Source organism: Eretmochelys imbricata, chromosome 10, assembly GCF_965152235.1.
Source record: "Eretmochelys imbricata isolate rEreImb1 chromosome 10, rEreImb1.hap1, whole genome shotgun sequence".
Lineage (NCBI taxonomy): Eukaryota > Metazoa > Chordata > Testudines > Cheloniidae > Eretmochelys > Eretmochelys imbricata.
The window spans coordinates 20,919,445-20,944,382 of record NC_135581.1 but is presented as its reverse complement, the minus strand read 5'-3'; the positions used below and the strand labels follow the sequence as shown (position 1 = coordinate 20,944,382).

The window sequence follows — 24,938 nt, the reverse complement described above, 5'->3', positions numbered from 1 at the left end:
CCCATAGATTGTATTGAGAGATGTAAAAAGCTCAGGGCTTGTGTGGTCCTCCATCCTTCATGTGTTTAGCAGTCTTCCAATTCAATTTGCTCACACTCTCTAGAGAAGGTATGAAGTTTATTTATTTAGGAGCAATGTGTTTAAATTAATCTGGCATTTTTGGCCTGATAAGATCAAGCGGAGTTAAATATAATAAATCTTCAATCCACGAACTGTGTCCTCTCTGGGGATGGACTCAATGATCTACTAATAGTTAGTTATTTTCAATCTCTAAGTACTACAGTCGTTAAAAACCCGGGGGCCAAATTCTGTACAAGCCCAATGAACTGTGTCTACACAAAAGATCATGGGATCTAGAAATTGCAAAACATATCAGACTGAAATTCTGGATATAGTAAAGTTAATATATTGCCTCAAGAAACTTGTCAAGTAATTCATGTAGCAACAGAAAAAATAGAGTCCAAGTGAAGTATGTGTGCAGCAATTTTTTGCACATTTGGGTTTCATTGTAGCAGTGACTGAACTTTAATCTAGGAGAGAGAAGAATTGCTGAGGTAATACAGGAGGTAGACTGTTTTAAGACCTAACTGAATTTTAGTCATTTTGTCCACAAGAAGGGAAAACTGTCTGCTAATCTTGATGGAGGCAGAGAACTGTGTTATGCAACTAGTCTGTCAAGACAAGATATCCATGCTGTAGTGTATAGGAATTTGGGTAGTATTGCTTTTAATAGTCTGGGTTCCCAGCAGCGAACCTCACTGTCTTCTGTTGCAGAAGAGCTCCTAAACTATTTAAAGCAGTACTACCCAATTTCTTTACACTACACACTCGCACAGCAAATAACATTTTTGTACTGCTTCTGTGTGTTCCCAAATTTGGCAAGGCTTTCAGTAATTTCAGATAGGTGTTCTCCATGTGAGAAAAGTAATTGTGGTAATATTTACCAAGATTTTCAAAAATCGGTGCCTAATATTAGGCTTCTAAGTTCATATTTAGGCACCTAGATAAGTGGCCTTATTTCCAAATCATTGCTGCTCCCAGTGACTTTACTGCTCAGGAACTTTTGAAGGTCAGCACACAAGATGAATTAGGCACACTGATTTTCTTTTTTTTAACTGTACAGTACTTGTATAAGGGTGCTTTTACAAACTGTGATTACTGTACTGTAGTGAGAAGTTATTTATGTTCAGAAGAGAGAGCTTTAGAATTAAGGAACATCAAAGTTGATAGTGCTATTGTCTAGGTAGAACGAAGGTTTCATTTCAATTCATAATCACTGTAATGTTTTAAAACCATTATTTTTCAGTCCATCCTGAGACCTACTAAAGGGATTATTTTTGGGGGCATTTATAGGGTTGTCTCAGAAACACTTTTATTCAGTGTGGAACAGACAGGGGAAAAAATACGCCACTCAAAATTCTCCCAATGAAAGGGCTATATTTTAAAATCCAGTGTTTTCCCTAGCCATAAAGGGGCATGATGATTATAAATATTCTAAACCGTTTTACTTATGAGGCACTTATGAGCCTGAAAAGGCACTGAATGCTTGAGTGCAATGGAGTTGAGGTCACATAGCACATCCCAAGAGGCTCTAAGTATCCTTCAGTGTTTTTCTCAAAAGGGAGACTGAGATAATATTAGGTTTCAGAGTAACAGCTGTATTAGTCTGTATTCGCAAAAAGAAAAGGAGTACTTGTGGCACCTTAGAGACCAACCAATTTATTTGAGCATGAGCTTTCGTGAGCTACAGCTCACTTCATCGGATGAAGTGAGCTGTAGCTCACGAAAGCTCATGTTCAAATAAATTGGTTAGTCTCTAAGGTGCCCCAAGTACTCCTTTTCTTTTTGAGATAATATTAGGCAGAAGCTCCATCTAGCTGTTGACGTTTGATCAAAAGAAGTCAGCAACACTGTGAAGGTATACAAAGTGGTAAACTTTAGCATAGTTTTACAGTTGATTTAAACTAACTGATGTGTTTTCCAAACAAGAGCCTATAGTACTCACAGTTTATTACATAAGGATACTGAAGTATCCTGTTCACATTTTAGCAGTTGGGTAGTTGAATAAGGTTTGGAGCTCTTTGGTGCTGCTTGTGGAATTTTGCACCTTATATGTGCTATGGATGTAATGCTGACAGTCTGTATTCAGGCACGCAAGCAGAATTTATGCACTTGTGAATTGAGCAATTTACAGAGAAATGACTACTCCCATACAAAGTTTTAAGGTTGTGTGCATTGAATTATCAGCAAAATTTACAAAGAAAAGAAATACTTGAAACTTTTAAATACTTTTCTCAAAGTGCTTTCCCCATAGTATATACTAAGTTATTGAGCACTCCTCTTTGGTCAAGAATCACGTTTGTTATTGCTGTTATACTGTCATTAATCTTGTGATATTGGTCTCCTTTGTCTTTGTAACTAAATAAAAGCTTGTCATATAAAATTGAAGCCTTACAGCTTGCCCAAAAGGGATGGGGATACCTTTTATAAGGTCTGCTTTAATAAATAGGGATTTTATTTTAATTAACAATACTTTAGATTATTTTAAAAAAAATTCCCTTCCGCATCCAAAAGTTGACAGCATAAATTCTAATGTATTTGTTTTGTCTGCTTATATGGCCCAGATTGCTGTGGTTACTAGTTTTAAAAAAAAATTATACTTCCAATGATATTTAAAATATGGTGATGATTTTAAAAAGTGACTGACTGTAAACATGTCACCTTATTAGAACACACATTTACTCCTTTTTTGTCTTCTGAGAGCTGATCAGCTTGGTTTACTGACAGAAACAAGTTTGTTTAGTTTTTTTAACTACCATCACCATTGCACTGCTGTGGAGAAGTCAGCTGTATTCTATTTCATCTCGTGTATTTTCAGCAAAATCAGTAGCTCAATCCTGATTCCAGGATCTTTGTTGGATGGTGATTCATGATGGAGTGCGAAGTAGGAAGAATATAGCTTGATTTTTTCAGATACCAGGCTGAGACTTGAGAGATGATGATATTTACAAAAATGTTTGCTCTGATGTTTAAACTGCTCAAGTTCTACATGAGTCCTGGGAGAATGACTGGGATATTAACATGTCTGACATTGCATCAAGTAATGTGAACTGATTTACTGCTGATGGACTGTGCACATGTGTTCTGTGTTTGATCTAGACTCCTGCCAATAAAGTAAGTTAAATAAACTAATTGAACAAATTTTTCATGTGGCTGTGTGTGTGCTATTTTTAAATTTGTTGCTAATTAGGAAGAAGCCAAAACTATCACAAACTTTGATGGCTTAGATATAATGGAATCCACATCCAAAGAACACTTGACTATTTTTTCCCCCAAACCCTCAGCCCATTGGTAATTTTTCATGTCCAAAGAGCTTTCTAGATGGAGCAAAAACTGTCAAAGGGGTTTTATATTCCCTATAAAATTCATTATATTTGTACATTACTATGAAAATAGTTTTGTGCAATTATCTGATTTCAATAAAAGCTAACGGAGCGCTCACGACCTCCAAACAACTTAGTATGAAATTTTATTTGCTCTAATCATCCCATGAGCAGGGAATTATGAAATATACTCAAGGCATGATTTATCTCTTTGACAATATATTTTTCGCTTATGGGACCAAAAGAGCCATAGTGCAGTGGAAAATAATTGTATCTGTTGAGCAAGTGTGCTCTCATTTTATTCATGTGCTATGTCCCAATCCTGCAATGAGATCTGCTGTAGTGAATCTTGTGCCCCTGAAGAATCTTGTTGACTTTAACACAATCTTATTACTCTTCCTATGCTCAGATATTGTGATAATCTTTAACTACATGAACATATAATACAATATACTATCAACTTTCTATAAAACCTTAGATATATATTTACTTTGCAGAGTCTGCTAATTTAACTGGGTAGTCTATCCAATTATATTTATTTAATATCTTGTTTTGATGTATACTGAGATCAGGTGTTGAAGAGGCTAGTTTGATTCCCCTCTCCCCCCCCCCCCATATCCTAGCAAAAATTTCATCCATCAAAATAAAATTTAAGTTTTTTTTTTTTTCTTCACCACATCTTTATTTTTTCTTCTGTGTAGGTATAGATAGATTAGCTACAAGTATTTATTGAGACAATTGAAAGGATTCCCAGCCCAAAGAGGTTTGATTCCATATATTATTATTCTCCGGTTGTTAGGCTGCTCACTCACTGTGGTATCTAAGAACCGACAAATATATTTATACAAAATTGGCAGCCATGTTTTAAAGGTAACGATCCCATTTGTTTGTGGTATGAAAATACTTGCTAGAAGATGAGATGTGAATGTAAATGTTGATATTTCTATGTCATTTGAGGAAAGCTCCGATAGTAGAAGACTAATTTCTATGAACATGTCTCAACTACAACTCTTAGAAACTGTCTTGATGTTAACTTTGCAGGTATGGAAGGCCATATTATTCCAAAGTATAATGTTGAACAGTGAATAGATACCATTTTCTGGGTGAGTAATGAGGTGTAGCTTATATATACTGTGTGCATTCTGCATAACAAACCATTTGGCTGACACATTATACAGTACAGAAACTCTGTTGTATAGTGTTTGCTTCCTCGTTTGTCTTCTTGAAACTGTCCTTTGCTTTAAGGAAAGATCATTAAGTGAAATTCTATGTCCTGTGTCATGAAGGCGGTCAAACTAGATCATAATGGTCCCAGTCTTATTTTGAATTCTGTGAATTTTGAAAAGGTGTATTCAGGCCTTTTTTTCTGACCATCTGAACTGAAAATTGTTTTCTACTTCTTCCTCCTTGGATGATGATGGTCCATGCCCAACCAGCACCAAGTTTGATTCTGAGTTAATCAAGCTGCAGTGAGATGGGGAAACCTCAGTGTGCTAGTTTTCATGGAGTCAGTAGGAGACCACATGACCTGTTGGGTAGGGTACTGAACTGGGAGTCCTGGGATTCTATTCCTGAGTCTGCCACAGACCATGGACAAGCTGCTTCACCATTCTGTCCCATCAGTCTGTTATGCTGATTTAAATTGTAAATTCTTTGGTGCAGGGACTGTTTGCTCGGTTATTCTGTTAAGAGAACTGGTTTAAGAGTTCTTTTGCAGGTATAAGATGCATCCCTCTAGGATGGGTTGCCAGTATCATTCTACCAGTATATCTATACTGGCAAACCACAGTAAGTAAAGACAAGACCTAAGACAGTAGAGTAGGGAAATTTCCCCTTCAATCTTTGCACTTTCATCAAAAAACTTTTTTAGTTTGCTGGTTGAATGTAGTTGTTGGGTGTGGTGGTTTTAAATCAAGCTTGTAATGGGATTAACCCACAGTTCGGTAAAAATATTTGCAATAGATATTAGACATGTTGATAATGCTTCAGTAGGTGACGAAAAATATCATGAAGACCTCCGAGCTGGTGAGCTTCTTCTCAAAAAAGCAGTAACCGACTCTCAGAATATATTTAAAGTTTTCATAGCTAAACTTCACCCCCATGCCTCTTGAATAAAAAATAGCAATTGGAAACTACTAGTTTGCATCTTCAGTGGCTCTCTATTAACTTATTTGTTACTTTTGTAAATTTTGTGTAATTATGGTAGTCTTGTCATGGTAACAATCGGAAACAAAGGATTGGTAGTGATGAGCTACCCTTGATATGCAAGGACTAAATTGCTACGGTATGTGTGTGGATAAAAGAGCTGAGTGTGCTTAAATGAAGCATAGTGATTATTTTCACAGCAGAAGGTGGAACTAATCTGAAGGAATAGTTAGTTAAATGGACACCTGTGCCGCTGAAAACTAGGAAAGAAGCCTTAGTTCAGTCATCAGTATAATGCAATGCATTGAAACTCCAGGAATAGTTAAGCTGCTGAAAGGTTGTTTTCTCCATTTTTGTTTTTTTATTTCACTGTCATTTCAGAAATATAATAATCCATTAAGAGCTAGTACTGTAGTTAAATTTTTGTATTGCGTACTTCAATATAGAATGCCCCAAAATACTGTTAAATCAGCCTCTCATACCTTAGCTGTGGTAAAATAGCTATTTCAATTCCAAATGAATTGTTAACCCACAAACTTCTGCAATATGTTATATTTCTTTAGCAACTTAGGAGCCCTAATCATGAACCAGGAGCCCATTGTGCTATGCACTGTATAAACACAACAAAAAGATGATCCTTGCCCTAAAGATCTGAAAACCTAAGTATAAAACGAGGTCCAACGGATGGATGCAGACAGATGAGGGAGTACAAGGAAACAGAGACCACATTGGTCAGCATGATAGACAGCAGTCTCAGCACACTAATGATTGTCAAGTTCTTTGTACGCATCACAGAAAAGGAGAGCTCTAAGGAGAGTTTTGAAGGATGATAGTGAGGTCGCTTTGTGGATGTTAATTGGACCTCCTCTGAAGTGTGAGGGGCACCATGGGAGAAAGCATGAAGGTGCTTGTTTGAAAATTTAACAAGTGGGAGATGGAGGCTGGCATCCTGGACTAAGGGGAGGTGGGAGTTGACACCTCAATAGAAGATGAGTGTGTAGAGTTCTGTTGTGAAGGGCCTTGAAAGTGAAGCAAATAGCTTATGTTAATGGTAAAGAATGGGGGACCTAGAGGAAGGATACAAAGAGAGGAATGACATGGTCAAAGAAACTGGTTAGGAAAATATTTGCAGCAGCATTCTGAATGGATATGAGTGGGGCAAGACTGCGTTTGTCAAAGCCAGAGAGAAAGATGTTGCAGTTAATGAGACATGAGCTGATAAGACCATGGTTGAGAGTTTCAGCTGTGTGGATGGATAAGTAAGGATGTAGAGGTGTTGTGCAGAAACAATTGGCAAGATTTAGACATAGACTGGATGTAAGAATACAGAGAGAAGTCTGAGTCAGAAATGCCACTCAGATTATGGGCCTCAGTGACAGGCAGGATGATGATCACAGTGATTGGGAAAGGAGGAAATGGGAAGTTTTAAGAACTATTTTAGCCATGTTGAGCTTGAGCTGATGGCTGGATCCACAAGAAGACGTCAGAGAGACAGGCCATGATTTTAGTTTAGTCAGAAGGAGAAAGTCTGGAGAAAGAAGTAGATCTGGGAATCATCCGCATAGAGATGGTAACTAAATTTGCGTTTGCAGATGAGATTACCCACAGATAAGGTGTTGAGGGAGAAGAGAAGGGGACTAATGGCAAAGTGCTGTAGAACTCCCAGAAAGGGATGGGGGCTTGAAGATTCTCCAAAGGACACACTTGAAGGAGTAATTAGAGAGATGAGGAAAACCAGGAGAGGACAGTTACAGAAGAGGACAAGATTTCAAGAAGAGCATGGTAGGTGGTGGCAAGGGCAGCTGACAGGCCAAGGAAGATGAGGATGGGGTACTGATTCTGAGCCTTGGTAAGGAAGGGTTCTTTCAAGACTTTGGTGAGAGCAGTTTCAGTGGAGTGCAAGGGATGAAAGCCAGATGGAAGAGGTTCTAGGATGGAATACTGTGTATGTGCCCTTGACTTAGAGTGCTGTTTTTAGTGATCATGTGTGTTTCTTCAAATGGGCCTAATTGTCTTTTTTTACGGTGATGTAACTCCACTGACATCACTGTAAATGAAAGAAGAAACAGGCCCAATATCTTCATTCATTCCTCCATCAGTGGTGCTGTGCCATCTTTTTACTCTTTTGGACTTGGTACTATTTCTGCATGAGAATACCATTTTTTGTATTATTCTAAAATAAAATGCAGTTCTTCCCAGTCTTCAATCTATCCCTATAAAACCAAATTTGAGTAGGACAAAGCTAATTAGAAAGCCCTTTCTGACCTGGAGGAGGTCAGATAGAGAAATCATGCAGAATAGAGAGTGTATATGTTGTGCTGTGTCAACTCTATAGCCAGTAGGGTTGTGAGAGTCCACACTCCATTGTTGACTAGTCTGATTATTTGGCACTCAATTTATAGAATGCAAGGACAACTGGGACCTGCAGCCCCCACTGACCTGGATAACAGGACTCCTCCAATGATTAACTCTCTTGTTATATGGTGCCTGACTAGACATCCACCAGAACCCAAAGGGAACCACCTCTCATCACTCTTGCTGCATATCAGTGGGAGATATCCAGATGCAGCACATCTAGACTGAGCACACAAGTTTGCAGTCAGTAGTGCTAGTTGCCCTAGAAAGGTCTACCCACCATACAGATTATGTACAAAACAGCAGGTGGTGGTATGTTGGTAGTGAGGGCTTCTAAAAATAGCATCTGCTTAAAAGAAGATCTATATTGTATAATTTCTTTGTAATAACTGCAAAGGAGGGTGAACTCTAACATAAATGAAGAGTTGTCTTTTTGATGTAAAATTCACAATAAAACACTTTTACAAAACTACAACTCTGTGGCACTAGTTATGTGGTGTTTTAAAGCATATTCGTAGCTAATGCATTTGAAAAACTTTTTTTTTAAATATATAGGTTCCCTCTGCAGTTTTACCAAGGTCAGTTGTAGCATGGATTATTAGCAAAAGGATTATTACCTTTGCAGAATAAACTTCAACTACTGCTCCTGTTGACTACAGCAAGCTTTGGCAAAGACATGTGCAAAATAGACTTCTTCCTTTCTTGAAATGTGCTGTAAGTGAGAGAAGAAAGATTATCTTGACTTTTTTGAGCAACAGACTATTGGAAATGTTTAGAAAAATAGAGACTTACAAATAACTTACAATAGAAAGATGTACTGCAAAAGAGATGTTGACATTTCCGCTTTATACTTTTGCTCAGGTCACTCAACTTTCAAAAAATGATAGAGAAAGCTCAAAGGAAAATTGCAGACAACTATGCTCTAGTGACAGTTCTAGCTTCTTTATATTCCTGAAAAGCAAAACTATCCTTCATGGGCTATTAATTTTTAAAGTCATTTATCTTAGAGCAAAGCTGTATGTATAGAACATAATACAGAATATCAACATAGTATGGTATAGCTAGTGACTGTAGGCATTGTGACATTATAACTCCAGGATAAACTGAACAAAAATGAACTATTCATTACTTTAGTTATATCCACCCTGACACTTCCCAAGTCAGTTTCCCTGTCATGCCTTCCAGCAGTCCTCCTTGGCTCTCTGCTGTTTTCACGCTTCAAGAAACAGCTACAATAAAATACAAGACTAATAAATATCACTTCACTTTTATTTAACCTTGCCCATGGAGAACACTATGTTGATATGTGTATTAGATTACATACAGCATACTCCTGTTCATCCAAATAGCATGGGGGACATGGATTTTATTGAGATAATCGGGAGTTTGGATAATTGAGAGGCCATTGAATAAGCAGTGGGGGAAACAAAAGTACTATCACTTTCTGTATTTAGAAAGAGTGCACATTTATTGAAAAGTAGATAAGAACAAACAAACCAGGTTGCCAGGAAATACTAGCTCACACAAAGCACGCTGAATACAGAAGAATAAGCAGTCATAGTAATCCGCTACAATACAGCAAAGAACTCTGTTATAGCAACCTGCTTTTTAGTACTATTTAATTTTTCTACTGTCTGCATATATAACTTTTGAAGTACCAAGATGTGCAGGTAGTTAACATTCTCCTGACTTCAGAATAAACACTTGTTCACTGCAGCAACTGCTGTCAGTATCTGATCCAAAGGTGCTGCTATCTTTGACTCTTCCTTGTCCTTGTCCTTTTCAGCTGTGTCCATGAGCTAAATAGCCATTATGTTGGTTATTTTGTATACTAAGAGGCAGTGTGATACTGAACTGGGACTCAGGAGACCTGGGTTGTATTCTCTGCTATGCCAATGCCCTACTGTATGACTGGGACTCTTGACAAGTTATTTTTGTTTTTCTCTGTACGCCTGGGGTCCCCTCTCACTCTTTATCCATCTTGTTTAGTTAAATTGTAAGCACTTAGCTAAGGGACTCTCTCTGTTTGTCCTGGGCACTGCCTTGATGTTCAACCTCAGTGAAGCCTCCAGGTGCCATTGTAATATAAATAACATCTAGGTCCTTAGCTTTCCATTTCTGTTGATACACAGGCACTGCTACCTTTACCCTTCCTTGTTCTCATTTTTAAAAAATAAATAAATATATAAAAATTGTCTGGACCTTTAATAAAAATATGAAACCAACTATTTAATTCTCCTAAAATTATTCTTTTGACCACTTAATACAACCACCGAGGCTCTGGGGGCAGAGATCTTGTTTTTTGTTTGATTGCTATTTTTTATTGTTGTAAGGCACCCTGTACATCTGTGTTGCTTTACAAATAAAACTGTACTAATTGAGGAAACCACTGCATTGCTTTCAATAAAGTGTTAGGGCTTTTTCTGCCATGTACCAGTTTGCCTTTTTTTTTTTTTTCCAGCTTTTTTCCACTCCTGTACAGAATCCTAGTGGTAGTAGTAAAACTAGAGTAAACTTCTGTCATTTGTTAAAGATTCAAAATGAAAGTTGTAAGGTGATTATTTTAAGCTTGTGTGTTTGTTAAATTTTCAATTCCTTTTTTAAAAGTCACTAGTAAAATTTATTCTTCTTCTTAGAGTGCTTGCTCATATAAATTCCAGTTAGGTGTGTGCACGCATGCACCACGTGCATGGAAGTCGGAAACTTTCCCTAGCAGCTACCCATCGGGCCAGCTGTGGATCCCGCTGGAGTGGTGCTGGTATGGCGCTCTATATACAACCCTGCTGGCCCTTTCAGTTCCTTCTTACCACCAGTGACGGTTGTTGGAACAGTGGTTTCTTGTTCTCAAGTGCTCCACTACTCCCTAGCTATCTTTCTTAGCTCTATATATAGTTACCCATTGTTAGTTAATTGTTATCTCTAGTGTTAAGTATAGTTTATAGCAGTTGGGGGGGGTCTTCCCCTGCAACAAGTGCCCCGTGGGGCTCCAGGGCATGCCGTTCAGGGCTTCAAACTTTGTAGCTCCTGCGGCAAGCCTACACCCACGGGCGATCCCACGACTCCTGTCTTCAGTGTCTGGGGAAGGCCCACCAAGCTGACAAATGTAAAATTTGCAAGGCGTTTAAACCCCGTACCAGAAAGAAGAGGGACATTTGCCTGAAACAACTCCTCCTGGAGTCTGCTCTCCATCCTTCACAAGACTTGGCCCCGAGCGCCTCGATGCGGAGCGCTCTTCCAGCGGTGCCGTCTACACCACCACAAAAGGACTCAGCACGCCCGCCTAGGGGCTGGCAATCTCCTGGGGCCCAGAAGCGCTCCCCCCAGCATCGCTCCCAGGCCATGGGAGGACCTCCTCAGAGGCTTGAAGCGGACATCGCGGCCTCGGCAGGACACAGGGCGGACCATGCCCATAAGGCTGACAGATCCTCCAGTAGGCCTCAGCCCATACAGGCCCTTGGTCCCCTGGGCAACCCCGCACTGCCAGTGCCCCTGCAGCAGGTGGAGGAAGTCACCCTGCCCTCCACTCTGGACACTTTTGAGGCCACTAGAGGGCTCATTGAGATGACTGCGCCTGTGTCCCTGGCTTCAAGGCCTCCACCAGCTCGAGCCCTGGTACCGTGAAGGCGCAAACCGGCAATGTTTGGAATTTCTGCCCCCAGATCAGCATCACCGCGCCGCTCTGAGACCTTGCGGCACCACTCAGACCAACATCATTCCGTGCACCGCTCTCCGTCGCAGCGCCGCACCTCTCCATGTTGCCGATCGCGGCACTGCTTTCCGGCATGGCGGTGATCTCTGGCTCGGCACCGTTCTCCATCGCAGCACCAGTCTCCGGCATGGCACCGCTCCCCGGCACAGCACCGGTCACGGTCGCACTCTCAACGCCGTGCCCCATCGAGGCGAGGTCCAACTTCTCTGCACCCGTCAACCTCACGGCACCACTCTCCACAATGGCACCAGTTGCCATCCGGATCTCGCCATTCCTCACGGTACCCATCCCACCCTTCAGGGGGCCGCGGAGCCTTCCTTGGTGCGCTTGGCCCCCTTGGCCTCCCTTAGGTCGGGTAGGGCATCGGGCGCTTCGGACGTACACCAATCAGGCTCAGGCAGTCTCGGACAGGACCCCTCAGTGCCTCACTGGCAACCCCAGTGGCAGTTCTGGACCCCCTGAGTGTACCACCAGGCCCAGGGTGCGCATGCGCACACACACGCACACACACGTTGTGCCTCCGCCTGCCATGTTCAGGGTCCCGTCTTCCCGAGGCAACCCTCAGCTGCCCTCCTCCAGACACCGCACAAACTCTGGAACCAGCCCCACCCCCAGTGGCGGCTACTGCTGGTGCTCAGGAGGATCCGGACCCAACAGATCAGGGGGCTGTTTCAGACCCGGTCCTGCCGGTCGCATCCTCCTCATCTCCTGACGAGGCTGTGGTGGGCACGTCCATATCCGGCCCACCTCCCTTAGACTTCAGGGCACTGCAGGAGCTCCTCCGGCGGCTGGCCCTGAACATGAACCTCCAAGTGGAAGAGATTGTAGAAGAAGAGGACCCTGTGGTGGACATCCTGACACCAGAAGGGCCTTCTAGAGTAGCCTTGCCAATTGTTAAAATTATTCAGTCTAGAGCCAAAACAGTCTGGCAAACTCCAGCCTCCATTCCCCCATGGCCAAGGGAGCTGAAAGGAAGTACTTTGTCCCCACTAAGGGGTACGAATACCTTTTTACCTATTTCCCCCCCACCCCATGCTCCCTGGTGGTGGATGCGGTTAATGAAAAAGAAAGGCAGGGTCGCCCCTAAATCAAGGGATGCGAAACGCCTGGATCTCTTTGGGAGAAAGGTTTATTCCACAGGTGGCCTTTCCCTTCAGATCACTAATCGCTCGTGATCCTTAGCAGATACAATTACAATTCTTGGTCTATTTTTCAGAAGTTCCAGGAGCTTCTCCCATCTGAGTCATGCACAGAGCTGGAGGCCATTGCCAAGGAGGGCAGGCTCGTGGCCCGGACTCCTTTCCAAGGCTCCCTGGATGTCGCGGACACGGCAGCACGCACACTGGCATCTGGCATCACCATGCGACGTAACACCTGGTTCCAGTTCTCCCACCGGAAGTCCAGCAAATGATCCAGGACCTCCCGTTTGACAGTCAAGCCCTTTTCGCCCAACAGACCAATTTGAGACTGCATAGCCTGAAAGATTCACATAATACCATTAAGTCTTTAGGCATGCATACTTCGGCAACTCAGAGAAAGCCGTTCAAGCCACAGCCCACCCAACAGCGATCCTTCCCCACTAGACCCAGGCAGGATTCCTCCCGTAGGAGGAGCAGATACTCTCGGCACAGGCCATCGTGCCCTCCTCCTGGGCAGAGCCAGGGACAATCCAAGCCCCCTCCAAGCCCTAAGCACACCTTTTTAAGATGCGCATGAGGACGGGTTACCAGTCCACAACCTGGTCAGCTATCCTCCCTTTCTGAACCGTCTATCCCACTTCTACCGTGCATGGTCCCTTTATTACATCGGACCGATGGGTCCTCCGCATGGTAGAGGTGGGATAGTCTATCCACTTCTGTTCCTCCCCGCCCTCCCACCCCCCTTGCCCATCCCTCTTCAGAGACCCCTCTCACAAGCAGCTCCTTATTCAGGAGGTCCAGTCCCTCCTTGCTCTAGGAGCCATGGAGGAGGTACCTCAGGAACTAAGAGGCAAGGGATTCTATTCACATTACTTCCTCATTCCCAAGGCAAAAGAAGGCCTAAAGCCCATTCTGGACCTCAACAAATACATTGTCAACTTGAAGTTCCGCGTGGTATCCTTGGGCACAATCATTCCCTCACTGGATCCGGGAGACAGGTGCGCCGCCCTCGATATGAAGGACGCTTATTTTCACATTTCAATCACTCCATCTCACAGACGTTTTTCTCTGCTTCGTGGTGAACAAGACGCATTATCAGTTCACAGCCCTCCCATTCGGCCTGTACACGGCTCCTCGCATCTTCACCAAATGCATTATGGTCATGGCAGTCTTTTTTCGCCGCCATCACATGCATGTCTACCTGTACCTGGATGACTGGCTCATACGAGGCCGGTCTCACCAGCAGGTAGAATCACAGGTGCAAATGGTCAGAGACACGTTCAACCACTTGGGAATCATTCTCAATGTCAACAGGTCTGTTCTCACCCCAACCCAAACAGAGTTTATTGGGGCGGTCCTGGATGCAAACCAAGCAAGAGCATTCCTCCCAGAGGCCCTATGTCTAGCCTTTGCACACATATTCGCCGGTCTCTGCAGTTTTCCCACTACCACAGCGAGGCAGTATCTCAAGCTGCTGGGTCACTTGGCATCCTGCACTTACGTGGTGCAGCATGCCAGGTTGAGGCTCAGGCCCCTACAGGCGTGGCTGGCGTCCACATATCGCCCGGGCCATGACAGTCCGGACATGGTGCTCACCGTCCTGAGGCATACCCTCAATTCCCTGCATTGGTGGCTGGATTCCCGTTCCACCCTCCCCAACCCACTCTGACTCTGGTAACGGACACGTCCGTGCTGGGCTGGGGAGCGCATCTCCAAAGCCTGACGACTCAGGGTATATGGCAGGTAGAGGAGCTGGCCCTGCATATCAATATAAAAAAACTCAGGGCTATCCGCCTTGTATGCCAAGTGTTCCTGTCCCACTTGCAGGGCCATTGTGTAGTGGTGCTGACGGACAACACCATAGCCTTGTTTTATTTAAACAAACAAGGTGGGGCCCGGTCGTCTCCTCTATGTCAGGAAGCCCTTCTACTGTGGGAATTCTGTCTAGCCCACTCCATCCTTCTCCAAGCTTCATATCTGCTGGGCGTTCAGAACGTACTGGCAGACAGCTTGAGCAGACGCTTCCTTATACACGAATGATCAATTCGTATGGACATTATCCACTCCATTTTCCGCAGCTAGGGGTTTCTCCGAATTGATCTGTTCGCCACACGGACCAGCAGGAAGCATCCAACCTTCTGCTCCTTCCGGGGTCACAGCCCGGGCTCGATCGTGGGTGCCTTCCTGATTCCATAGTCTGGTCAGTTACTATACACCTTCCCGCCATTTTCTCTGGTCCACAAGGTGCTTCTCAAGGTCCGCAGGGACAAGGCGGACGTCATACTGGTGGCCCCAGCTTGGCTTCGCCAGTGCTGGTACCCCACTCTCTTGGATCTGTCGATCCACGCCCTGCTGCGTCTACCTCTCACCCCCGACCTCAACTCACAGAATCATGGTTGTCTCCTCCATCCAGACCTTCAGTCTCTCCATCTCATGGTCTGGAGGATCTGTAGTTGAACTGGGTTGAGCTTGCCTGTTCGGAGTTGGCGAGACAGGTGCTTCTGGAAAGCCGCAAACCTTCTACCAGGATTATGTATGAAGCAAAGTGGAAAAGGTTTTCCATTTGGTGTGCTCAACGGCAGGTGCTCCTGCTCCAGGCTTCAATCCCGTGCATCCTGGACTATTTAGTGCACTTAAAAACCAGCATCTGGCATTTGGCTCTCTTAATGTCCACCCAGACATTGCCGGGCGTTCCATGTTTGCACATTGGGACATTTCCTAAAAGGTCTGGAAAAAGTCCATCCCCTGATGAAGCCCCCTGTGCCGGCCTGGGACCTTAACTTAGTCCTCTCCCATCTCCTGGGTCCCCCTTTCGAGCCGCTAGCTTCCTGCTTGCTCCTCTATCTCTCCTTGAAGGTTGCCTTCCTAGTGGCCATTACCTCAGCACGACGTGTTTCTGAGCTATGGGCTCTCACGTGTGAGCCACCGTATACCATTTTCCATAAGGACAAAGTTCAGCTTAGGCCTCATCTAGCTTTCCTACCAAAAGTTGTATTCCGTTTCCATGTCAGCCAGGATATTTTCCTGCCGGTTTTCTACCCAAAACCGCATGCTAATCTTTGAGAGCAGCAGCTGCATTCACTGGATGTCAGAAGGGTGCTCGCCTTCTACATAGATCGAACAAAGCCATTCCGCAAGACAACCCAGTTGTTCATCGCTATAGCGGAATGAATGAAAGGTGCGCCGGTTTCTTACCAGCAGATATCTTCATGGATCACAATGTATATTCGTGCTAGTTATAACTTGGCAAATGTCCCTCCGCCTGCTGTTACAGCTCACTCCACAAGAGCTCAAGCCTCCTGCAGCCTTTCTGGCACATGTACCTCTCCAGGAAATCTGCAGGGCTGCCACATGGGCTTCAGTGCACACCTTCATGTCGCACTATGCCATCGTCCATCAATCTCATGATGATGCGGCCTTCAGCAAGGCGATTCTTCAGTCTGCAATACCTTGACTGCGACCCCACCTCCAAGATAAGGTTTAGGAGTCACCTAACTGGAATTGATATGAGCAAGCACTCGAAGAAGAAAAAACGGTTACTCACCCTTTTTGTAACTGTTGTTCTTCGAGATGTGTTGCTCGAGATGTGTTGCTCTATTCCATTCTCCACCACCACCACCACCACCTTCCCCTGTCGGAGTTGCTGGCAAGAAGGAACTGAACAGGGGTTGGGCCGGCAGGTCATATATAGAGCACCATACCAGCCCCACTCTAGGGGCTCCACAGCCGGCCTGACGGGTAGGGCTAGGGAAAAGTTTCCAACTTCTGTGCATGCAGCGCGTGCACAAACCTAACTGGAATGGATATGAGCAACACATCTCAAAGAACAACAGTTACAGAAAGGGTGAGTAACCGTTTGTTTGTTTTGTTTTGTTTTAAGTCAAGGCTATATCAGCATTCAGATTCTAGAAACTTTGAAGAAGCACGAAAAAGAATTGTATAAACCTTACAGTGATAGGTGCAATTAAAAAAAACTGTGTAATAGATTTTATATAAAATCTATGTAGTTGAGAGTTCTAAATTTGTTTAAGTGAACATGTTTTGCATAGTTGTTGCATTTATGGTCACTGCTGCAATGTGAGTCTCAATTCAGACCTCCTTGTAAATAAAAACTTATAAAATTCCAATCCCAGTTTTATAAAAATGGCTTCTTGGTTTCTAAAATCCAACTGTGAAATTTACCTTTGTAACATTGTTCCCTGCGGTAAAATATATACTTTTTTTTTTAGAAATGTAATACTTTAATTCATTTATAATAACAACTCTCTCTATATATAAAAAGTATTCTTTTCTCAAATGTAGAACAAAGTTTTTCTATCCTTTTATTTAATGTAAAATAAACAAACACCCTTCCAAAAAGACATTTTCCTAACTTTTCATGACATCATGTATATTTCTCCAGTGTTTAAATATACCCATCACAAGAGTAATAGGACTTCGTGTCAGCAGAATGATAAATATTTTAGACAAGCATATTATAAGTCAGACGTGAGGGGGGAGGAAAACAAATTGGTAAAGTGCACAATTACCCCTCCTTGAAATTAATCCCATGTTTTAGTAATAGTACAAGACTGTTTTAACAATCTAAATGAGTTTCTACAAGACACTAATTGTTTTTGCTGAAGCAGTTCTAGTAATGAACAAAAACTCCATTCTTTTACCTACCTATGAAGTATAAACCAGACGTTTCATCAGTTGCTACCTTGTACACGAACTTGAATGACACCTTCCAATGATTCTGCATTTTCCTCAATGGATCATCAGTCTGTATGATTTCCCTAGTCCCTGTTTGCCAGAAGCTGGGAATGGGAAACAGGGGATGGATCACTTGATGATTACCTGTTCTATTAATTCCCTTTGGGCACCTTATCGGAAGACAGGATATTTGGCTAGATGGACCTTTGGTTTCACCCAGTATGGCTATTCTTATGATGGAAAAAAGGGGAGAGAGATGATGTGTTTGATGCAGAATATTGACCACACATCCTTATGGCATCTACTGTTGGGCAATCTGTAAATTGTCTTCGGCAGTCTTGTGCATTGAAAGGTATATAGAATGGCAGAATACTGGCCATGGAAGGAAGGAGGGAGGCATGAAGGAAACAGACAGTAGAGAAGGCGTCAAGCTTAGATGACTGATGGATACCTTAAAAATATAATTAAAGAATAACATTATACATTTTGTCTGCTGCATATTTGCTTTATCTGGATAGCAGTGTCATTTGGTTTTACTGTCCATGCTGTCTGTATTAACAAAATTTAAATGGTGGTGGTAGAAGAGCGTAGCATAAACATAAAAGGTAAAATAACTCCATTCTTTTTATAGGAACTCAGTGGCGAAAGGACCAAGAACAAGATTTGAAAAATGTCCTGAAGAACATTGACCAAGACATTCCATTGGTATTTGTCAGCGGAAATCATGATATCGGCAATGTTCCAACACCTGAAACAATAGATGATTATTGCAAGCACTGGGGAGATGATTACTTCAGTTTTTGGGTTGGAGGAGTTTTCTTTCTTGTGCTTAACTCACAGTTATATTTTGATTCCTCTAAATGTCCTGAGTTAAAGCAGGCCCAAGATGAGTGGCTTGATGCACAACTGGCTGTAGCTGAAAAACAGACGTGTAAACATGTAATAGTATTTCAGCATATTCCTCTATTTCTACAAAACCCGGATGAAGACCATGACTATTTTAACTTGGAGAAGTCGGTTCGGCAGGAGCTGATGGAAAAGTTTCATAAAGCAGGTATCGCTGCTACTTGCATTTAACTGATTTTTCTTTTCAGCACTATGATGTGAACAGCTCATATCCTGGGATACAATAAGTGGACATTGGGTGGCGTTTGGGTTAAGAGCTTTGTTTTGGGTTTGGCATAGGAAGGGAAATTTTTACTTTTAGCCTTTTTAAAAAGAATAGCAGTTAGAGGTAAATGTGTACTAGTTGGGCAGTATGTTATATTTTTATCAGTAGAATAGAAATTAAGTAGGAGTGACCGTTAAAATTGAAAAGGAGAAAGATCTGAGCATCTGGGGATGCATTTTATTATCTTACTACATATTACTACATATTTTATTTTTTTTATTATATATAAAAAAGATGTGTGACTAATATCACGGGGTGGGTGAGTGTGTTTCGTCTCTCTTTCCTCTACTTTTTTACAGGTTCTATCTTCTAAACAGTAAGCTCTTCAGGGCAGAAACTCCTTTGTATAGCATTTAAAAGAATGAGGTTAACTGGGGTAACACAAATGAACTACATACAGTAGGTAAACTTTCTTCCCCCCCCCCCCAAAAAAAAAAAGAAAAACAAACAAACAAATAATCCTTCCTTGACAGCCATTAGTTTGGACTGCCTATTTGACAAGAGTGTAAGAGAGATGTGTCCCAAGATGCTTGATTGTGTGAATGGACAGTATCCACAGGTTGAAGCCTCCCACTGCTATATTGTGTGTGTGTGTGTTTGTGTATAATATATAAATATTTTTTTAAAATTAGATCCAGAGAATAGGCTGTATCCCATACAAGTGAAGCACCAAATAATACTGATTCAAGTCTGGTTTAGAATGATGTGATTGACAAATCTGTTTGATCTGACAGGTGTAAAGGTTTACCTATGGTAAAGAGTAGTTTCAGGCAGGTCAGCTCAACTTTGTGAGCCGGGCAGGACACCTCCCATTTTACATCTCCCCATAAAAAGAAGAGCTGCTGTCACAATGAAATGTCATTGCTGCATATCACCATGTATTTTACCTTGATCACTTCAGAGTCATTGTCCATTTTTAAAACGCACTCTGCGTGAACCAGTCACAAAAAAGAATAGGTATGGTTGTTCTAAAACAATGACCCAGAATTTCACATACATGTTTTGAGGGGTATTTAAGTCTATGCCTATGTGTGTGTATGTTCCCTGCAAAAATAATTGTCAATATTTTATTTCCCAAGCCCAGAAACTATCGCAGTAGTTCAGCAAGCATCTTTGAATTTTAACATTTTAAAATACATTTGTTTTTAAAAAACAAAACAAAACCCAAAGTTATCCCTTGGTACTGTTAAAATTTAAACCTTTTCTATCACAGAGATTCACTGACATTGCAATATACCTCACAGATGCATTGTTACAAAATCATACTCTGCCACATTTTATTTTAGTTATTAGATCCCTGCTGCCAACCTGACCCTAATATGAAATAAAATGTCCCAGAGGGATGGGAAATAATATAAGAGTATAAGGAAAAGTATCGTCTTTCAAGACTATCCTGGAAGATCATAGTGGAGGTTCTTGTACAAAATATAACCTTTCCATTTTGTCCTTTTTAATCTTTGTGAATTAAATTGTTTAGCATTTTTTAAGAAAAATACAATATGCATATCTGTTTATGGAGTTTTTTAAAGAGCTGTTCATATCAGTACTAGTTTAATAGGAAATATCTTTAATCAGGTAAATACTTGTACATTTGTTTTAAAGTGTTTAAAAACACTAAAGTGTTACTTAGGCCTTGTCTACACTGCAGAGTTTTATCGCCAAAAGGCAGCTTTTGGCGACGAAACAATGGAGGTGTACATGCTGCAATGCCACTTTTGGTAACAAAACTCTTCAATTTCAGCAACAAAATAAAACCACCTCAATGAGAGGCACAGAGCTTTTTGCGACAAAGTGTCCATGTAGATGCTGCCGTTCATTATATCACTGTAACTGGCTTCCCCCAGTATCCCACAATGTCGGTCATGACTTCTCTCCTCACTCTTTTGAACTTGGCTGCCCTGCATTTCTGCTACACAGGAAGGCACCCCTTCCCTTTCAGAGCTCTGTGAAGTTCTGACAGCTAAGCATGCCGCTCAGCTCCGGCAGCAAAGAGGAAATCATTAATGTGGAATGCTGCTCTCTCCCGCACTATGGAACACACAGGCAAGCAGGCAGAGGCGTGTGTGTATGTGTGTGAGACTGCTGTGCAGGCAGGCGGGGGCTGATGTTGGGGGTGTCCCCCTTCACCGCCTCAGGACTGGTTGCTTTTGGTGGTTGGCTGAACTTAGAGAGACAGCATGCCAACACACTCCCTCTCCCCCGACGCACACTCTGTCTCTCTCACATACACACTCCCCCGACACACATTCTGTCTGTCTCCCACACACACACACACATACACACACACACACACACACACTCCCCATCACGTGCTTCCCCCCGCACACGTCAGTTGAAGAGCGGCTGGCAATCTAGCACGATGCCCATGGAACGATGGGATTGTGCAACCTGCATCATGTGATGCTGTACCTGCCCCATGAGGCATTGAAAACCCTTCCCAAAGAACCCTGTGGCCAGTTGCACAGTGGGATAGCTACCCAAAGTGCACTGCTCTCTATGCCAATGCGAGAGCTGCTAGTGTGGATGTACTCTGCCGACACAACGAGCAGTGTGGACATGGAATAGCAGTTTAAAGTGCTTTAATTATAGCGATAAAACTCTGCAGTGTAGACAAGGCCTAAAATGAAATGGGTGTCATAAGTCTCCCGGAGGTAAATAAGCATTAATGTAGAGTCAAAACATTGCTGTCTTCCAAGTTCATTTTCATTCAGTTGACTTACTAACATTTGGTACCATTTTATAATTGTGGCATTATTCCTTTGATATCAGAATTAATTTATGTAAAATGCCTTCATTGTAAATGATACTGTATTAAGCACTAGTGCATTATATACTCCTGGGGAAATTCTGTACCAAAAAAATTAAAAATTCTGCACAGTATTTTCAAATTCTGCAATATTCTGCATATTTTATTTGTCAAAATAACACAATTTAATCACAACAGTTTCAATTATTTTTGGTCATTTGTTTCAAAATACCTATCAGCAAGTATGTCTGTAGCAATACAGACAATAAAAAATAATCAGAAAATGTTTTTTGACAAACAGATTCCTTTACTAGGCATATTAATACAGAACTCTGAGTAATAATAATTCATTTAAACTACAATACAGAACTGTATTTCCTGCACCCCTCAGAAGCAGTGAAAAGGGTTTGAGGGAGTCCGGGTTAACGAAGGAGCTGAAGGAGAGGGAAATAATTTCTGGGAAGGAGCCTAGGTATGAACTTGGAGGGTTGTTGGGTATGGGTGGGACAAGTATGGAAGAGGTTGCGGGGGTGGAGCGGGACTGCTAGGGAGCTTCCCCATGTAGATGCTGGCTGACCTCTAGCCTCTCCCATTCAGTCAGGCACATCTGCCCCTGTACTCCCATGTGGCCCTGCACCCCCTGTACCCCCATGTGTCTCTGTGCCCCCACTCAGCCACCCGCTTGTTCCTTTATGGCCCTGCACCCCCTGTACCCCCATGTGTCTCTGTGCCCCCACTCAGCCACCCGCTTGTTCCTTTATGGCCCTGCACCCCTTCCCCCATCCCCATGTGACTCTGTGCCCCCTCTCAGTCATCTCCTGCCCCCTGTAGCTCTGCACCTCCCTCTTTCTTTACCTATGTGGCTCTGCACCTCAGCTCCCATTCAGCCCCTGCCCCAGTCTGTCCTCCCCCACTAACCTTTATGAGCCCCATCTGACCCCTCAGCAGCCCAGGCTGTCTGTCTCCCCATAGCTCCCCACAGCGGGTGCTGTGAAGAAGACCAGCTCTTTCTCTTCCCCAGCTGGCTTGGAGCAGCTGCTGTGTTCTAGCACCACAATGCTCTCTGGTGGGCAAAAGGCGGAACTGCCGCAACATTCCCACACAAGCTTTTTTCTGCGCAAAATATTAAAAGTATGCACTGCTCATTAATTATGCACGCACAGTGGTGCAGAATTCCCCCAGAGTAATAGTGTTACTGAAAATTAGCATTCCACTTGCCTTTTAAAGTTCACGTTATACAGTGCTTCTCCCTATCAGAGTATTTCACAAAACTACATCTTGCATAGTCTGATCCTGCCATTAAACTGAAACTTGGTTGACTGAAACCTTTATCAGTATATAAAGGTCAATCATTCCTATTTTCTGGCTGGTTGCAACCATGTTAACACTTCAAAGAGCTATCTCTTCAGATAATGTTTTACAGAGTTAATTAATTTAAAGATAACATTAAATAGTACATGGCTGTTGTATTTAACTTGGTGCATCCCTGGCTTTTTTATAGTCTCTCTTCTTTCAGTGATATTTCATAATAATCTATTGGTAGCTGTACTTAAAATGTCTATACTTTAAATATGTTAAAACTTTATCAGAGCACCAAGATAGCTTTAATTTATGGGAAAAAGAGACAGTAATGAAAGACCACTCTATTGAACAAATCACCCACTCCCAAATAATAAGAGCCACATTGTGTTCGGATCACTTACTACATTTGTATTAATTAAACAAATGAAATGAGGATAAAGCGCTAGAAAGCTAGCAATACAACAGCTTAACTAAATAAGCTGTGAAAAATTCTCTGACTCAAAAACAGAACTCTCTGTGGCTGAGTTTCCTTAGTAACAGATGCATTCTGCTTCCCTTTTTTTTATTTTTATTATTCTCTTGAAGAGCCTTCTTTGTAGGAGTATAAAAAACAGTTATCATGGTAGCACAGATGTGTAGTGACACCAGTTATTTTCTATCTTTATGCTTTTCCCAAGAATTAATCAATTTCAGCACACCCTTGGTTATGAAATTGGTTTTCCCCCATATAATTCACCTCATACATACATGGAGGAAAGAGAGAGACAATAGATAACAAAGTCCCAGTGTACTCTGCTTATTTTCTGGAAAAAAAAACCCAGACACTCTGGCTCTTGCATGTTAAGGAGGTTAACCTTTTGATCACTTAATATTTATTCTAATTTTCTGACTCTAATCTGAGAAAATTATTCTGTCTTTTTAATGAAAGGTTTTTTAACACCCCTCCACGCCCTCACCTGCCAGTGTTCTACTACTTTTCTCTGCCTCAGTGGGAATGACTTGAAATGCTATACAAAATGGTTTGTAATGATGAAAAATTCTAGTAAAGAATTCTCTTCTGTAAAGGTTAACAAGATATTTTTGTCTGAACTTGGAATATTTTTCCTGTTTTTAAGTCTGTCTGTCTGTCTCTCTCATACCAAAAAGCAATTTTAATGTTGGGGGTGGGTGGGGAAGAAATTGCCAGGGAAAGTGAAATAGGGAAGACATTTGCACTTAATAAAGGGCTATATAGCAATAGGTAAACTTGGTTGTACTATAAATGAAGAAAAAGTACATGGAGATATTTAGGAAGTAAATGGTGTTTTAGCATTCAAATATTGCATAAAGTTTCTTCAGATTAATTAACTTGATTTCAGAAACCTCAATATCCTTTTCAAGTTTAGAGCTCAGATTTGGTGCGGTTACTCTAATAATCAGTTGCATGTTTAACATGTTTTTAATCTGATTTCAATATCTCATTCATTACAAACAAAGATAAAAGACTAACTGACAGAAGCTACATCTGGTGCAAAATGCTGAATTACATTTCTCACATTAGACGTGTCCTTAACAGTTGAGCTAATTAAAGATAAAATCATGTCCTTATGATAAATATTTATAAATTGAAAATCTGGCACTTGTAAATGTGTATTATTACTTTATGAAGTTAAACTGTACAGATAACTATATATCTAACAAATTATCCATTTTCCTGCCTATAGTCAGAGATTTTTGGTTTGGAATGTAATAGTAGATTAGCTCAATCCAAAACAGTTTTTATCAGCAAATAGAAATTTGTTTCTGAAACTATAATGCTTTAACTTCTGAGTTTTAGACCTCTGTTTGAAAAGGCCCGTCTCCCTTATGTGCGCACACATTCTCTCTCGCTCAGTGAAGGTGAAGAAAATCTATGTGAAACATATGGAGTGAAAACATATTTGACCTACCCTAACGCTTGTGCATTTTAGGATTTGCACCTGCAATATCAGTTGGAGCCAATGGATTCTAAAGGAGTTGTAGGCGTGCTCAGCTGTTCAAATTTTTATAGTGCGTTCACAGGTGTTTGCACCTGAAAAGTGCAGGCTCAAGTGTATGTGTACACAGTTTTGTATGTGAAAGGCTGGGTGCAGGTCACGCTGAAAACTTGGCCCTTAGTTCATATTACTTGAACAAATATATATTGTTTCTTAAAACTGAACAATTGTTTATTTCGTACAAAGCATAATTAATTGTGACTCTATTTTATTTAAATAAGTATAGTTTTGTCAGTAAATTACATATATTTGTGACTTGAAAATGTAACTACAGTTCA

General features: G+C 41.8%; 1 protein-coding gene across 4 annotated transcripts in view; it reads left to right on the top strand.

Moving 5' to 3' along the window:
* Positions 1 to 24,938, top strand: part of CPPED1 (calcineurin like phosphoesterase domain containing 1) — an 86,095-nt gene that overhangs the window by 35,911 nt on the left and 25,246 nt on the right. For 3 of the 4 annotated variants that reach the window (XM_077828789.1, XM_077828788.1, XM_077828790.1), the window contains exon 3: positions 18,058 to 18,480. The exons of the other annotated variant lie outside the window; for it this stretch is intronic. In XM_077828789.1, the coding sequence (XP_077684915.1) occupies positions 18,058 to 18,480 (423 nt within the window). The remainder of the gene's footprint in view (positions 1 to 18,057; positions 18,481 to 24,938) is intronic. 4 annotated transcript variants of the gene reach the window in all.